Source organism: Embiotoca jacksoni, unplaced genomic scaffold, assembly GCF_022577435.1.
Source record: "Embiotoca jacksoni isolate LCO1_2020_lvr unplaced genomic scaffold, fEmbJac1.0.p SCAF_3, whole genome shotgun sequence".
NCBI classification, from domain to species: Eukaryota; Metazoa; Chordata; class Actinopteri; family Embiotocidae; genus Embiotoca; species Embiotoca jacksoni.
The window spans coordinates 20,089,948-20,107,473 of NW_027185381.1; the positions used below are offsets into that span (position 1 = coordinate 20,089,948).

General features: G+C 42.2%; 2 protein-coding genes across 2 annotated transcripts in view; both read right to left on the minus strand.

The window, feature by feature from the left end:
- The window catches only part of abtb2b (ankyrin repeat and BTB (POZ) domain containing 2b), a 44,528-nt gene extending 32,221 nt beyond the window's left edge, over positions 1–12,307 (minus strand). The window contains exon 1 of the mRNA XM_069161967.1: positions 10,922–12,307. Coding sequence (XP_069018068.1) covers positions 10,922–11,813 — 892 coding nt within the window. The 5' untranslated portion in view covers positions 11,814–12,307. The remainder of the gene's footprint in view (positions 1–10,921) is intronic.
- A 2,183-nt stretch (positions 12,308–14,490) lies between these two features.
- b4galnt4a (beta-1,4-N-acetyl-galactosaminyl transferase 4a) overlaps positions 14,491–17,526 on the minus strand; it is a 126,452-nt gene continuing 123,416 nt past the window's right edge. Inside the window, exon 20 of the mRNA XM_069162195.1 lies at positions 14,491–16,945. Coding sequence (XP_069018296.1) covers positions 16,831–16,945 — 115 coding nt within the window. The 3' untranslated portion in view covers positions 14,491–16,830. The remainder of the gene's footprint in view (positions 16,946–17,526) is intronic.

Here is a 17,526-nt window from a genome sequence, read left to right on the forward strand (position 1 = left end):
GTTGAAATGTTTGTATGACACCACCTGGATGAGTACAAGCTGCTCACACTGTGCTCTTTGGCTGTTGCTCAGCTGACTGGCTGGGTGGGTGTTGCATTATGTATGACTCACTGACCCTCAGGCTGACTCCCTCCCATTTGCACACCTTAAACTCCCAACACATCTGCCCCCTGCAACTCCCGCAGACACACACACCCCTTCTTAGCACCTGCCTGGACTGCTAAAAGGCTCCTTCTGTCGGGAACTTCACTGGTGCCAAAAGCAGACTATTAACTTCAGACAAAGCGTTTAATTGTTGGTGCATTTGCTTAATGGCAGAAAGTTATGTTGACCTATCCAGCTCCACAGCTTCCTTCTTGACCTCTGTCAGAGCAAAGGCTCAGCTGGGTCTTACATTATATATTTAACTACTGTCAGACTGCCTTTGAGATTTGCTTTACAACACCTTTTAAAAGAAGCACCACGAGGCCAGGGCCCTGACACATACACATGTGTATGTACAGTACATGGACTGTTACCTAATGCAAAGCACATGGAAAATAATGGGAATGCTTGTTCAATAGAGCCAACATTAGTCACACTTGTGTCTACAGGCCACGTGGGTATAACAAATGTCTAATCCTAACATGTTTAATAATCCTGTTGGGTTTATATAGTGTTAGACTGAATGAGGTCTGATGAGCTGATGAACATATTGGCATTGCAAGTTTGTTTAAGAGGCTGTATTTTGCACTCAGAGGTGGAGAAGAGGGGGAAGCATTGAGGGGTGCTCCAGCCTAAGTCATGCTCAGTTTAACTGCTGTCTGACTGACTTCCTCTGCAGCCTCCACGTGCATTCACAGTCACAACCAGCACAAGATCACTCAATATACTAATAGTCCAATTATTCATATAATGTAGACTTGAGGCACACTGCACAAAAATAAGACAACAATGAGCACCCATCTTCTGGACAGAAGCATCATCTTCACAAGTATTTTGTTGTTTGACCAAAGTTCCACTTCTCTAAACACCACTAAACAAGGCATCCTTTCATCGGCGTTAAATTCTGCCACATACCACGCCATTCCCTCTTCTATCTTCTCCCTCCACCCATCTAAAGCTCAATAGGCAGATTATATCAAAACTGGAGAGGAAACTTGGCCACCATTGCTGGAGTGTATTATGTCCAGCGCTGTCTGTGACCCGGCAGTGACACACAGATGGCCAACACAGCACAGAAAGGGAGGCCAACAGAGAGAGACGGAGCAGATGTGGCTGAATAGACAGAACTCGCATCCAAATACAGAGTTGAACACATACTCACATGGACACGGGCCTACACATGCACGCAGTTATATACAGATGCAGCCCAAATTAGCGGGATCAGACCCATAGAGACAAATCCTGTGCAAACACGGAGCAACACAAACAAAGGTCAGAGTTTAGTTATCACAGCAGCCATGGACAGTCGTGCCATTGTATGACACAAACCCAAACATGATCCTCAGCATTTACAAAGCAAGATCACACATATACAGGGTGAATATGTGTAATAAGGAGTCTTAAGTCTACTGTTGAAACACAGCCCAGGCCAACCTGATGATAACTGCTACAACTCTGTCCTAAATTTTATCTAAACATTTTATGATTGGGCACACCTCACTCTTAAATCCCAGTGTATAATAGGGATTCTTAAAGTCACGCCTCCATCGCGCCAAACATATTTTGTTATTAATTTTCCATAATAGTACACATATTTTTCTTTTATTGAATCTGAATGGTTTATTTTAGTTCCAGGAAGCAGTCCACATGCGGTGGATGTGCTGCGCCGATCTTATCAACAGTCAGAGACTACGGCAGAGGGTGTCCTGTCTTGGCAGAGTCTGTTTTCCTGTGCCCACATGTGTTCTCCATATGGCCCTCTAAATGTGCTCCTTCCCTCCAGGAACCACAAGGGAATTCCAGGAAGCCTTATTGTACATGGTTTTGGTCTAAATATGCTGCGTGTGTCTCCCTGTGGCTCTTTTAATCACCACATGTCTATCTGGATGACCTTCACCCGACAGGTGATGTTTTTAGGAGATGTTAATGGTTACAAGGTTGCAGATGGAGAAGTTTTGAAAAATACAACTGCAGTATGTACACTTTGTGTGCAAAGTGTGAAGTAAAAAGAGAACAGGAAAATAAGACAGATGAAAGTTTCGAAGGCGAGGACCAGAATCAGAGATTGTAATCAACGTGGGTTGAGAATAAGCCCCTACAACAGTATAAAGACAGATAGAGATGGAAGCTGAGGGATCCTGGTGGGGTTAAATCAAGGTTAAAAAAAAAAAAAAAAAAATTTAAATTACATGGCCAGGTTTGATAGAGCATAACAAGATAAACACTCTAGATTGGAACCACAGTAAGTTTAACCCACAGCAGTCTGGCTATCAGCACAGCTTGGGGGAGGGATGATACGTCCTGTGATGTGGGCAAAAAGCGGTTCAAACAAGCTGCCGAGCCTCAATGTTTACATACGTGTTGTTGCTGCTGAAGCTGCAGGCTCGACACACAAACAAACACATTCCAGAGTCTGACGAAGACAGACAAGACAGTTGGGAGACGGGCGGGTGGCAAATTGTAGGGGAAGACACAAACAAAACAAGAGGCTGAGTGTTACCCTTATTCATGGTGGTAATGAAAACCCATTGCATCCAGTACTGTCACTGGTCAATGCACTTTTCAAGAGAATAAAAAAAAAGAGCACAACTCCGTATTTCTTGTTCCAAAGAGAGCTGCATCTCCTTTGGTTCAGTCAAACAAGACTAAACACTCACAGTATCCACTCATCACTGATTGAATGCCAGTGTTAACTGTCAATCAGTCAGCCCTCAGTCAATCATGCTGACAGACACACACACACAAACCGAATATGCCCACACACAAGTACACTGCAGTCTCTCTTTTAAACAGAAAGATACCATAAGAGGAGGGAGAGAACACCACTACATCAGAGGAAAAACATGCAGAAGAAATATCAAAGGGTGCAATGGCCTACTTATGGTGTGCACACATCTCCTGTCATAACCTGTAATAATGGGCACTTTGCCCACTGAACCTGGCACACTTAAACACTTCTGTGCCACTTTTCCTTTCATCTTAATCGCTCTAACCCACTTCTGCCTCTGGAAAATTGGCAGGCTGTTTGGGGCAGTTTGAGAAAATGCTTCCAAACGTCATGCAAGGCATTTACTATTGCTCAACCCGTGCGAGGTGAACTGTGAGGGTGGTACTAATTTTTTGCGATAAGGGCAGTTATATAAAGTATGGCAAATATTTCTAGTGATATATTTTTTTATCTTAAAGACTCTAAAACCACAATGTGAGGCTCTGGACAGTAAAGAAGTGAGACCAGAAGTCCTTCACAGGTGTCTTTGTCCACTGAAAATCGTTACGCTCTTGATACACTTAAGTGACTTGATGTAAGTCTGAAGGAGAAGCGAGTGTGTGTGTGTGTGTGTGTGTGTGTGTGTGTGTGTGTGTGTGTGTGTGTGTGTGTGTGTGTGTGCGTGTGTGTGTGTGTGTGTGTGTGTGTGTGTGAGAGAAAGAGGTTTTTCCCCACTCAAACCGTTTTAAGATGTCTTTTTTTTCCTGCTTTTTATTTTGTACTGTCAACTACTGTATATAGTGATAACAAGACATGATTATACTGTAATTGTGTAAATGTGAAAGTCCTCTGTGTCTACAGTGGTGTATTTGTATAAGTAAATCAGTATTTCTATGTATCTCTAAATGTGAAAGTCATCGTCAGATAGACTTGCGTGCCTAACGGTGAGTCTACCAACGAGTGTGTTTGCTTTTCCAATGCAATATATCTGCCATTCAGCCTCCACACTGCTTCTCTGACTCCGCCGGACAAAGCGGTCACTGACAGTGTCACAAAAAGCTCCCTCTTTCAGTCCGTTTACAAGAACAACAGTTTAGACTTGAAAGGAGAAAAAAAAAAAAAAAAAAAAAAACATCAGTTTCCTAGCTTGGCTGAGGAACATCTAAAAGAAGATGTGTTCTTTTTTTTTTTCTTTTTTTTTCCAGCGCTGGCTGAAGTGATCACAGCCCTTCCTTTGGCACGGATACATGCATACACTGAAGCAATCCTGCACACGGACACAAACTCTTCCTCAGCTGCAGAGATTTGGCTCGAACCAACCTAGATAAGTCAGCTGGACTCAAACAGATTTCACCAGAGAACACAGTAAGGGGTTATTATATCCGATCCCTGGTCATACAAATCTGTTTCCCCTTAAACTACACACTCGCAGATCCCCCTCTATGCTGTCCCATCTGATCTGTTGGTGTGTAATTAAATATTACAAGCAGATCACCCACAAAATCACCCACAAAATCGACTACAGTGGCTGGCTTCAGTTTTGCTGAAGCACACATGCAGAGAAACTGATACATGCCAGCTAATGCCTATTAGCAATTAGGACTGTGATGGTTGGCATTGATTTTTCCGGGTAAGGAGCCGGCAAACTGATTATTTTAGCAGGGGCTTGTGGTTTGACACAGAGAAGGAGAGTTATTCAAAGTTTGCTCTTTGTGAGATATTTGAACTGAACAAATGTTTAAAGGCAAGGCGGAACTGATGTGCATTGAACAACCAAATTAAAGACTGAATGGAGCACTGTCTAAATGTGTTTTTTTTACCAAACCATGGTCTGTAACACTTAATCAGACCGTCTCCGAGTTAAATGTGAGAGGGTGGTGTGGTGGCAGGATCGAGAATCTTTTCGGAGCAATTTCTTGCTTTGGTATGATTGCACTTTGTTTGTGTCTGAGTGCACACAATAAAAGACATTTACATTTTTTTACTGTAAGTGAGGAGTATGTTATGCATATAGTCCTTTTTGCATTTTAAATCACAATTAAAGTATATTGTGTATTGAATATTACTTTTCGGAGCATATTTTGACCTGAAGATTTAGAAAGGAAATATACACAAAACCATCTTATTTAATGGGTAGCCTATTTATTTCTTAGCTTTACATATTTGCCTCAAACTCTAATGAAAACTATTTTTGTACCATTTCTACCTTATGTAAAGGTAAGATATGCCTGTCTTCTCTAGCAGAGAAGAGAGTAGAAATATATGCCACAATACGTAAATGTTACATGAAGAAAGTCCTTGATTTGCTCTATCCCCTCTTAGTGTGTCTAAACTGTAAAGTTTGATTTCACCTTCTGTTGCACCTTAGTCTCACACATTCAGGCCAATATTGAGCCATTATTCGTGACGTTGCCATCGTACCCCTTTTTCCTTTTTGGCTTGAGTTGCTGTAGCTATAGATTAATGGGCAGGATGGCCAAACAAAGGCTGGTAACCTGTAGCAACCAAGGCCAATATGATCCAAAGAAGCAAACACTGATTGGCTTGTGCAGAATTTTCTGTCATTTGTGCTCAAAAACACAATTGATTCCTCAGCCTCAGTCCAAGAAGAAAGGTTCTTTTCCGGCTCACAGCAACATCATACAAGTACTTTGATTAGAGACGTGCCTGTGCGAAGTCCATCACTGGGTTTGGCCCTGCATTAGTGACTCATCACTTTCAAAGATGTTCTGGTTATGTCATCTTTATTTTTAAATTCCTAACTTCAGTTCTGCTGTGTATCAACACTATTCCATTTGTGCACAGGTGTGTATGTGTACTTATTTTTACGGCTGCATATTGGCAAGAATCTGGTAATATGATGCAAATAATGAGATGGGGTTTAAGGTTCAATACATTGAAAAAATAACACTACTGTTTGTGCAATCTGAGGAAGGAATTGTCACTGATGGAAAAAAGAGATTTGCCTCTTCCTCTTGTTTGCATTGTGGCTCCGGAAAGCCTCTTGTCAAGAAGGCTCCGAAAAGTCTCTTTTGTTTTCTCTCTTATTTGCAAGTGATTCCTTTTTGTTTTACTTTCCGCATCTAATTGACGACTCCCCTGTGTCCTTATCTTGTGACCTACAACCAACTCAGTGTTACCATGCAAAGGAATTAGGGGTGACTGTCAATTGTTTGTCCCACTGTATAAAAGCTGCCCTATGGAGGAGATCTGGGAGCAATGCTGGACACCTCTCTTTGAAGGTGGTATGTATTTGCTCCTTCTTGCAAGAATAAATGTCCGATATGTTTGATTTTGAACCAAGCCTCTGAGTAATTTTTCTAACAGTCACAAATCTTTACCTGTACACTATTCATTGAAAATAAAACATGATACTCAAGTGATCCATATTTTCTTACACCCGAGTACTTTTACATGTGAAGTCATGTTTTTCTGGATTTGTGATGTGTGCAGACTCTTTGGGCGAGGTGCATTTTAAGTAACCTCAGGCTGACGCTAATATATTTAAGTCCATTGTTCGTTTCTACCCAAGTAGGAGTTTTTTTTTATTCATGTGAATAAAAATAAAAGTGAATCATATTTACACAAAAATATGTATGAAATGCATTAAAACTATAGGTGATATTGACAATTCCTATATCAGTGCCAAAGTACCACATGTTTGATTGACTAGCAAAGCTCGTAAGTCTACGACAGACTTTTCACTTCTGACACCTGACACTCAGATTTCAGTATTATAATGACCAAGCAAACACAGGTGTTTGCGGCAGTGCGGTCTCTGAGCCAGACTTCACTCTGGGATGATGTGTTGCACTGTGGTTCCTTTCAAACCATTGCTACCATTCAAGCAATGCACTCATCCAATATTCCAACCATCTTCCAGCCAGTCGTCCTGCTTCCCTCATTAGCTGCGCCGGCTGCAAGCCCAACCCTACGCGCAGGACCGATTCCCTTGAGAACCACAGCGATGACTCTGACACACCTCCAGCACATTCACCAATGTAAACAAGCCTAAGACATTTAATATCAATTGGACCGTTCCTCTTCTCTGTGAACAGAAGACTAAACTATTGCTCTCCAAGAATGCGATGAGGAAGACTAAATCAAGACATGAAGCAATGAAGGCTTTCAAGTTTGCAGTCACTATTTCTGTGTCTCTATTTATGTCACTTGGCCTTTTTCCCCTCGACTATCTGTCATCCTCATCTCTCTTTGCTTCATCCCTATCAGTGCTTTACTGTAAACAGTGTTAAGACGCATGACTCATGCTGCTGTAATGCAATAGGAAGAGCATTGCTAAAATGAATGGTTGTATAGTTCGAAAAAAAAAAAGAGAGACGAGCAATTAAATACCAGCCACACACAGGGGAGTCACAGTCTGTTAAGATGGTTATTTGACTTGATCGTTATTAATTTCACAAAGTCAATGACCTGCATCAGAGGATGGGAAATCAATGGGAGGATTCAGAATCCATGTTATTGGCTTTGCAATAGCCAGACCAATCATTTGCAGTATCATATCTGTGAAAGCATTACTCATGGTTTTCCAAGAATGGTCAGTACTCGCAAAAAAACAAAAACGTAAACCGCCACAGATGAGCCTATTGAAACACGTGTGCACCAGCACTCTAATGGGTCAGTGTTTTTACAGCTGGGACCAGACAAGAAGCCAGTGCAAGCAGTGACATGGACCATCACTTTCTGTGTGTGTGTGTGTGTGTGTGTGTGTGTGTGTGTGTGTGTGTGTGTGTGTGTGTGTGTGTGTGTGTGTGGCCAGGGGTGGTACATGCACCCGCACATTACACTCGCACACACACACACACTCACAAACATAAACTGTAATGTTTTGTGGAGGATTTAACCCTGATTATCCACTAAAGCTACATGACTTATTGACTTAACGTAAACACTTGCCTGCTTACAGTGTTCACGAGGATAACCTGAATAAAACTGGATGGTTAAGGCCAACGACTGTATATTAATACCCGAGCAAATCTGCAGCGTGCCCAACACTCAAGCATGGACTTAATATTATTTCACCATAATATTAATGTCCTCATATGTATCCCAAAAGTGCATTTGATCCTGCTCCAGATTTGTGGAACAGGGAGTGTATTTTGTGGGAGTGCTGGTTTCTCCATCTGTGTTGACCACAGTGCTGGGCTGCTCTCCCTACATCTTTCTGCCCACTGTTCCCACGCCTCTTTCTGGGCTAAATACATATTTAGGGAAATACTGAGTAGCAAATCATATACTCTCTCAGTGCACCCCAAACCAATAGCAGCCTTTTTACTACTTTTACAGAGCTGGAGAAGGAAGACTGAATTTTGCTTTAATGTTAGTACTGGACCAAATCTACACTTATCTGTCCAGGTACATTATTTTTGAGCATGAATGCTCTCTTTCACCAAGTCCCTGCTTCAAATTCATGCAATTAATCACATTTGAGCCATAGAGCAACCGCAATTTTCTTCTATTGGCCACAGAAAAGCTTGAATGGAGATGGTGGTAGAGTTAAACTCCATGCTCAAGAACTAATGACCCTGCTACTATGCCTGCCTCTATGGAAAACAACTACAAAGTCTGAGAACTGAGAAGAAGAAATAAAAGCTGTACTTGGAAATTGTCCTTCAAGCCAGACAAGAGTTTAACAAACATCTGTGTGCCAGTCATAAAGATCAATGATTTCATAGCCACTTCCATTGTCTATTAGTGGAGCTACTACTCTGCACTTTAAAATGCAGCACAGTACTAACAATACAAATTATACCAGAAGGAGCTCGCTCATGCTATTTCCTTGTGAGGAGAAATGAATGACAAATAGATTCCTCTGTATAGTGGTATTATGCACTGAGTTCAACTAGTGCTGTGGAGCCATTTGAACACATGCAAAGCAGCCTAGACTGGTTGCAGTGGTGTGCAATGTGAACGTGCTCGGGCAACTGTGTGCATGTGTAATGAATAAGATCCTGGCACATTACAATTGGGTTCCTCTAATGCACTCCCTGTAGACCAGAAAAAAATAAACAGATAAAGATGAGGTGGACGTGAATGCAATGGCAGAGTAAAAAAAAAAAAAAAAAAAAAAAAAAAAAGAGGAAAAGAAGAGGGAGCCAAAAGCGAGACTGAGCATGAGAGGGCAAGAGGAGAGGAGGGAGGGAAGGAGTTTTCAGTTTTGTTATTGGAGCCGTAGAAGTCATTTCTGACTTAAAGAGTTCCAGATGTGGGTCAGACCCTGAGAAAGAAAAAAGAGTCAGAAAGAGAAATCAAGTGAGAAGGCAGAGTTTTATCAGATTGTGCCATTCCATAATGATCAGTAGTCTACCCGATCTGGTTTGAAAAGGTAAAATGGATCTTTGCTTTTTGTTTAGCATCAGCAGCAGGAGGGTTTCAGAAAGACCCTTTCTGGGTGTGGGATGTCAGGTGGTAAGGTGGTAGAGGGGTATGTGGCTTCCACAGCCCAGTCCTGGGCCTATAAAAAGCTAGGGTGGTCAGAATAATAGTCTGTTGTTATTACACACACACACACACACACACACACACACACACGCACACACACACACACACACACAGGTCTTTCTCAGAGCCAATGACTGAATTAAAATAGGCTGGTCTAAACCAAAGCGAAAGACATCTGGTTAAATGGTGGGAAAAAAAGCTGCTCTTTAACGTATTTTGCAATGAAATAGCTCCAACTTAAACACATGGCCAGATAACAGGCAAGTTCAGCACACAGCAGCACTCTTGTTTTTAGCACATGCAGGCTGAAAATGGAGCGGATGTGATGATGAAACCAGTGGAAGTTCCACAGAATTTAAAATGTAGAAGTGAATAAGTGTGTACGTGTGTGTTAAATGCTGATTGATTTCAGATCTTTACAAAGTTGGCAACATGGGCCTCTTCGCCACATGCGTGCCATTCTTGCAAAGAAAGGTGTTCTAGCATGTTAATGTCTTAACTCAGATCAGTGGTGAGCCTTCTAATTGCAGCCCTGTCATACTGGCTATGTCCACTTATTTTCTCTCTCTCTGTTGTGCATAATGTACACTAGTGTGCTTCCCCAGCATTTGTTTTCACTCCCTCCGTGTTGAGCTAAGCTGTATGATCACACAACAAAAGGCCATTGTGCTGCAGTAAAAAGCTCTGCTCCAGGGAGCTGGTAGTGGGCCACAAAACAAAGGCTGGTTACATTGTCCGGACACAAGCTCATGAATCAACTCAACACTGGGCTGCCAAAACAGTCATGGAAAGAGCTCTATGAGTATACTAAGGTTTGAGAAAGAGGGCTGAGAAAGAGAGTTGATTGAGGAGGGATGTGATGGTGGAGGGAACAAATGGACAGGGAGCAGGATGCACAGCTGGAGCTGGAAGAGAAAGGAGGAAGAGTGAGATGTAAGATATGTGCGCATGGTGGTGAGTGAAAGGCATCTGTCCAAAAGGAGGAGAGGAGTGCAAGGATGAGGAAATGGAAGAAAGGGAGGATTTTAAAGTAGTGTAGCCAACACAGTAAGAGGCAGAGAAGTGAAGTCAGCATAAAGAGAGCGCTGCGTCAACAGGACTGGAAAGGCTCTCTGCACCCCTAATCACAACAGCAGAACATGAGTGACATGTGAGGACTCAATCTTGCAACCGACCGATGACAGTGAATCAGATTTCTCGGCGCAACACAGAATCCAGCGGTCATTTCTCCTCGTGTGACCTCGGTCGGAGAGAAAAGGCTTCCTTTGTTCATATCAGATGTGTCTGCACTGTTATTTTCCAATTCTGACAAGTCAAATGAGCAACAAATCCATCAAACGCTTATGCACAAAGAGCTGCTATTGTATCCAGCAGCAGCCCACGGTTCACCTTTTCCACACATGGATTGTGAGGGAGTGGAAAGTTGTGACTAGCACTCAGGAAGGAGAAAGTGTGACAGGGAAAAAAATGTTTGGGATGAATTTTGACATGCAATTAGCCTACCGCGAGCAAAACGGTCACTGAAAGCTACATTGCATCAGCTTACCCGCAGAACAACTGGACATTTTGTTGATTTAAGTGCACTGAAAGGAGACTTTAAAACATATTTACCGTTGGCGTTCTTCCCGCAGATCAGGTGCTCATAGTGTTGCAGGACTCCCCACAGCTCCGCGTCATTGTTCACCACCCCCTCCAGGGCCTCTGCACTCACGGGGGCGCATCCTGACCCTGATTCCGGCCCTGGATGACCCCGCTCGGCCATGAGCACCCGGGCTCCAATCTCCTCTACCAGAGCTTCCATGCACGCAGTTAAGCATATTGCCGCGTACTCGTGAATGCGCACAGAGATGCGGGTGTCCACCATCCAGCGGAAGAAGCGCCCCACGGAGAAGGAGAGGCCGCAGCGGGCGGACTTGCCCTTCCTCAGCAGCTCACCGGCGCTCATGCTGTACATGGAGATCGCTTTGACCGTAGCAGAGACGCAGTGGTCGGCCAGGGCCCAGCTGAGCACCAGCCTCATGGCGCTCTGCACCTCGAAGCGTGTGCAACGGCAGTGCATGACACTGAGCCGCTGAGCCTCTCTGGAGATGCGGATCAGAGCCCTGCGGAGGAGAGCGGACAGCCGCCTCACAGCCTCCGGAGAGAACACAGATGTGGGCCCCCATTTAATGCTCCCACTCTCGGCCACTTTACGCAAGATCTTGGCCACCTCCTCCTCGGTCCAGGGGAATTCTTCCAGCTCAGGTAAGCGGGGGCACTTGGAGAAGATGTCCTCTGGGTCTTCGGGAAGGACCGTGTTGACCGTGTCCCAGCTGTTGTTCCTGCTGTTCATGGAGCCGGAGTAATACCACCAGTTCCCCCGGTGAGGGGCCGTCATGAAGGCCTGGGAGTTTGACTTGGAGGAGGACAGGCTGAGGGATTTGCAGGAGTCCCCCGCCCCGTAGCCCGAGTCCAGCGTCAGGTCCTCCAGGGTTTTCATGTGGACATTGCTCAAACCAGCCATTATTGCCCAAGTGCGTTCACAGGGACACTTTGTTGACCTCGTCTGAGGTTTACCTGAAAGTCAATCAAGCAGTCGTGGAAACTCCCCGCCGAGCTGGATGAACTGGTTACACGGCGCAACACTTGTCTGACATGCTGCTGAGTGTAGTTCAATGCAGGGCAGCGAAATACCACTACTAAACAGGCAGATGAAACCTCTCAGTATTCTTGTTAACAAGCGGGACAGTCAGAAAAAGTTGAGTCTCACCTTTCCCCCCCGACCAGCACAGGGTTTTAAACTTTCCTCCAGTAATCGCAGTCTTTTAACCTTCGACCAAATGTCCTCTCGCTCTCTGAGTGCAGCCACACTCAACTTCCCTCATGAGAACAAGCCTCGTTTGATCCGCTCATCAGATTGCAAACTGTTAAGTTTTCGTAGATAACCGTGTAAATAGTCCGAGTTTACTTCATGACTCTCCTCTGACTGCGCCGCGTAACGAACAGGCTGCCGGAGGGACTCTGACATCTACAGATGTTTGAGAGGGAGGGACTGCTGCTGAATGACAACACGGAAGCAGCTCAGCAACCAATCAGGAGATAGCTGATACTTACGTCAGCCAATTAGAGTACACCCCAAAGGTTTCCTCAGCTGGAGGAAAAAGTAAACTTTCTTTTGCCTCGAATGAGCCTCAAACGAACGAAGTTCCTTAACTTGTGTGTCCTATTTGCTCGAGCGCGCTCAACACACTGATACAGCATTATTGTAAAATCTTCACATCAATTCAGCAACTTTGGGATCACAATATTTGTTTGTTATCATAAATTGAGAATGATTAAAATATGATTTAATTGACAAAAACATTTTTATTATAAATTTGTGCCTAGTTCCCCAATGTTTCTTCTGGTGAGTTACTAGGAGACAAAACCATCAGCCAGACTCCAGCTCATGTTCACTCACAGGTCTTGGCTTGCTGCCTGCACATGAGCTAATCTCACCTGCAACCTGCAGCAGAAACTGAATCTGTAAAGCCTTCGATAAGGATGTAAAAGGTGGAGTAGTGTTTGCTTGAATTTGATGAGGCTTAGGGTTTTCAGTGATATTGCATTTTAAAAGCTAATTTGGGATTACAAAGGAGACTGAAGTGTTAAAATGTCTTTCTTCTTTCTATTTTTCTTCTGATTTTTCACTTTCAACTGAGGAAATCGGATTAACTAGTCCTCGACATTATGCTCATTTAGTACCAGTGCAGCAGACATAATTCCAAAAAAGTGTCAGGCAGCTCCTGCTTTCACAAAAAGAAAAGTCTGAGAAAACCCTCTTACGAGTTTTGGATCATCGTGTATCTCTGTTTGTGTTTCCTGGTTAAGTGCTGTAACATGCTTCAGTTGAAATAAAGCAAACATGTCGAAGAGGCCCGTGAGTGCCTGCTTCTCATCACTCTGCAGTCACATCGACAGGTATAGGGTGGGTCTCCATTGGGACACAGTCCAACACTATTACATAATGGGTATAGCGCTGAACACTTGCTCTGCATGCCTGTGAGACTGCTGTATATTGTGAAAGTGGCTGTAATGAATGTTTTTCTTGCACATATACAGACCTAAATGTTACAGGACATAGCAGTAAAGTGAAAAAACTGACTCTGATACACACTCACACACAATGAATTACTCAGTCAGGGGAACTCAGGGAGTCATCTTTGCAGTCCAGTTAACCTCCCCAGTTTGGTGCTGTTAGTCAAAGCTATACTCCAGAGCAGAAGACACTCAGGGCGTAGAGGAAATCACAGGAGGTTAGCACTTGACTCATGCAGACCTCATGTAGCTGTGGTGTGGACAGTGCTTACCTCATAGTCTTTCTCTGTGTGCATGCAGAAGTCAAGCCAGCCCACCACCCAGAACAAAGCGGCGCACAGGGGGGAATGACAACTCTGCAAATGATTAAAAGTGGTCCAAAACATGTCAGCTCTGCAGGGAATTTTAATTGTTACGATCATAATGTTTGCTTTTCTCTCTGCTTTGGTCATAATACGTGATGGTAGAAGAATTTAAATAGTGTAGTGAGTATAAACAGAGTGAGGGTCACAGAGGGTTTTAACATGAAATAATATGTAATTGTTTAGTTTTTGTAGCTACAAATAAAATTGTTAGGGCCTGTTGAAATCTTGGCAAAACACACTTAAAGTAGTTTATAGTTTAAATATTTCTCAATCTAGCTAATATGCTTTATTTATTATTATTATTTATTTTAGTTTATTAAGAAAAAGATCTCAAGGAAAAGGCTTGACAAGTTAACACAGACATTTCTTTTATGCTTTTAAGTGAATTCTGTGGATTTGGTTACAAAAATTCTGCTTGATTTACATAAATATGCCTTATGATGTCACACAATCAAAATTAGGTACTCACATGTTGTCGGGAATAGCTGAATTGTTTGCATAGAGGAAGTGACCTGATACACTGTGGGTGTGTTTGTTCATGTGTGGGAGGGGAATTTTTTTTGTTAATGTCTACTCATTTATACTGTCTGGTATCCCACACTTAGTCAACACACCCCAGGTACATGTGCCTCTGTGGGTGGAGCACCACCATGTGGTCAGATTGGGAATTATTGGGACTACATTAGTTTTTGCTCTAATTTGACAAATATTTAAGGAGGAGACAATAATAAAAAAGTAAACAAACAACAAAAATACATGTAAAATATTATCTGGACGTAAGCATAAAATTTTATTTGCAAAAAACCAACAAATCAAAATAAAAGTACAATACATTCTTAAAACCTTTTCTCTACAAAACAATTTCACAGAAATTACCTTGGAATGTATATTCCTATTTTTCATTTTTATATTTCTTATATATATGTATATATATATATATATATATATGTATATATGTACATATATACATATTGTATATATATATAATATAGTCTTCTATTTAATGTGTTTCCTTTATTTTTAAATAGTCCCATGTCAGTGTTAAATGATGTACAGTATAGACCTTTTTCCTGTAGAGACAAAAAAGGGTCTTGGAGGGCATTTTGACAATCATATAGTCAATAATAGATCATTAGCACTCATCCATATATATGTCCAGCCAAGAACCCTCCAGCCTCTCCCCGTCAATATAAGTACCATGTTGCATAAACATAGGCATTAGGAGCCCGGCCTCCAGTCAAAATAATGGGAGCAGGTGGGGTCCTGCTGGACTGCAGCTGCCAGGGAGTCTCCATTACACCCTCTGTTCCTACTCAGTAGTCATTCTTAACATGTCTACCTCTATGTCTACCTCAACAGTGAGCACTTCATATCATCAAAAAGTTCAACCCAATTATGTCATTCTTTCTTTTACAATAATAAGTTGCACAACAAACACACTGACACGTCTGTAATCCAATAAAGACGTTATTTCCCTCTTTTTACAGTGTTGCTGAATTTACAGTGACATTACAGCCTGCTGATAAATAACATTGTATTTCTGTCTGTCCCTGCCCTCTTCAGTCGTTAGTTTAAAAAACTGCCTGCAGCCAAACCCTGATAAAGGCACACATTTGTGAAACAGCCATGCCTTGCCGCATTGTGTCTGACACACAAACTGGTTGCTCCTTCTGTAAGAGCCTTAAACAAGCCCAAAATAAAAGTGTCGATGTTTTCAACAGCAGAGCATTCCCTGTCTCTGGTATTTTCATGAGGAATATAGTTTTAATCCCTAAAATCCAATATCTGAAATGCACCACTCAGCTCAGAAAATGCTCAAAACAATGGTATGATAACATTAAATCAAACGTTGAAAAGCTTTTTGTTATCCCTGCTCCCCCTTTTACAGTTTTTTGTTCCAGCTGACAATGAGGTTAGAGATCTGGAGGGAATAAAGGATATAGTCAGTAGAGTTTTAAAGTGTGATTTCTTCACAAATTCAGTGTTTCTGAATGGCAAGTAGCAGACCAATTGTTAGTGCATCCTTACTTAGTCAGAATAAATGAAAAACCCTTTTAAATACCTAACAGCAGAGCAAACGTAAGTCAATAATAAAAAATTAAAAAAAAAAAAAATCCAGTTATAACAGATAGCTAGCATCAATATGAATGATCATGTGTTAAACTGATATTACAGAATGATGTTTTAGCAGATATAAATAGACAAATTAGTGTGACATTGAGAAGGTTAGAGGAAGAATTGAAGAGAAAAGAGATACAGAGAGAGAGAGGGACAGAGAGAGATATAAAAATGATGTATCCGTTTGGAAAAGGGCTTTTCCTGATTAGAAAACGTTCTGTGGTTCATAATATCAGTTATAACAAGAAGTTCAGCACCTCAGTCGCTCTAGTTAAATTATATCCAACAGGTAGTAGTTGAGATGTATTTAGAAATACTGCTTTACCAAACACAGGGTTCCTCTACTCGAGCTACGCCACCATGTCTGCATCTATCTGAATAACATTTTGACACACATTCTATTAGGCTCCCCGTGTGGGAGTGTGTTAGAAAAAGATCTTAGGTTGTCTTCACATCTCCTGGTTAGAAAAAAGGTGCTTCTTGTCATCATAAGCACACACAAGCGGCAACACACTCACACACAAGCACACACTTATATATACATACCCCCCCCACACACACTCACGCACACACGCACACACACACACACACACACACACACACACACACACACACACACACACACACACACAGCTGCTTTCCAGTCTGTCTGAAAACATTGCACCAAAAAGGACAGAGAGGGAGAAGAAAAATAACTCTCTTCTCTCTGTACAGTAGTTCAGTCAGTGAGGCAAAGTGATGACTCACGTCTGTCTGCGTTACAGTAAAAAGCACACCTCCAAATTTCAGATTTGGACTCAGTTCCCCTCACACAGACAAATGCACAAGAGGGCCTGATGTCGAAACAAAGGTGTCCCTGACAAAAGCCTGTTTCAAAAAAAGGCAGAGTTCAGGCAGTGAGCGAGCTCCAACAGGTCTCTCTCACACACACAGTGGATCTGCAGGTAGTTTTTTTTTGGATCCTCCAACCAACAGGGGGCGCTATCCCTTTGGAGTTTTCTTGTTTTGGGCATTCCACATGCCTCTTTTGGAGTGGTAGTAGTGAAAGAAGTTCCTCAAGCGTAATCGCTCTACTTCCAAACCATTCTGCAGCACCCTGGAGGGAAGGGAAGGAAAGACACAGTTGTTTTCTTGTTGTCAGGTCACTGTGATTACATCTGGGTGGCTTTTAGACAAACAGATAGTTTAGGTTTTATTTGTTCAAGTTTTGAACTTGCCAGGCTTGAGATTCCCTCCAATCGTATACAAATAATATCAGTAAAAGTCTGTTTGTGATGGTTAAATATACACATAATACATCTTAAAAGTTAAAAGAAATACAAATTTCATCAACATTTATAATTTTCTGCCATGGAGGCAGCAACCTGGGAGATGGACATCTTAAAACCTGGACAGAATCTAGAGAAACTAAACCTATCTGCCTGGCTCAAGGGCTAGAGGTGTTTTTTTTTTTTTTGTAAACAAACCCTTTAATTGGCTGCTTCTAAGTTTTAATAGAAGCATCCTTTCTTGATGTTAGTAGAAGGACGTACGTTCACACGTTCAATATTTGTCAAAGATCTTGTCCAAAATGTTCGTTAGTCAAACATTTGGAAGCTTGCAATACACAAACTTCTATGTAAAACCCACTCTGCCTTTAAGAGGCTTTTAATGTTTAACTCTAAAATCTACTATACA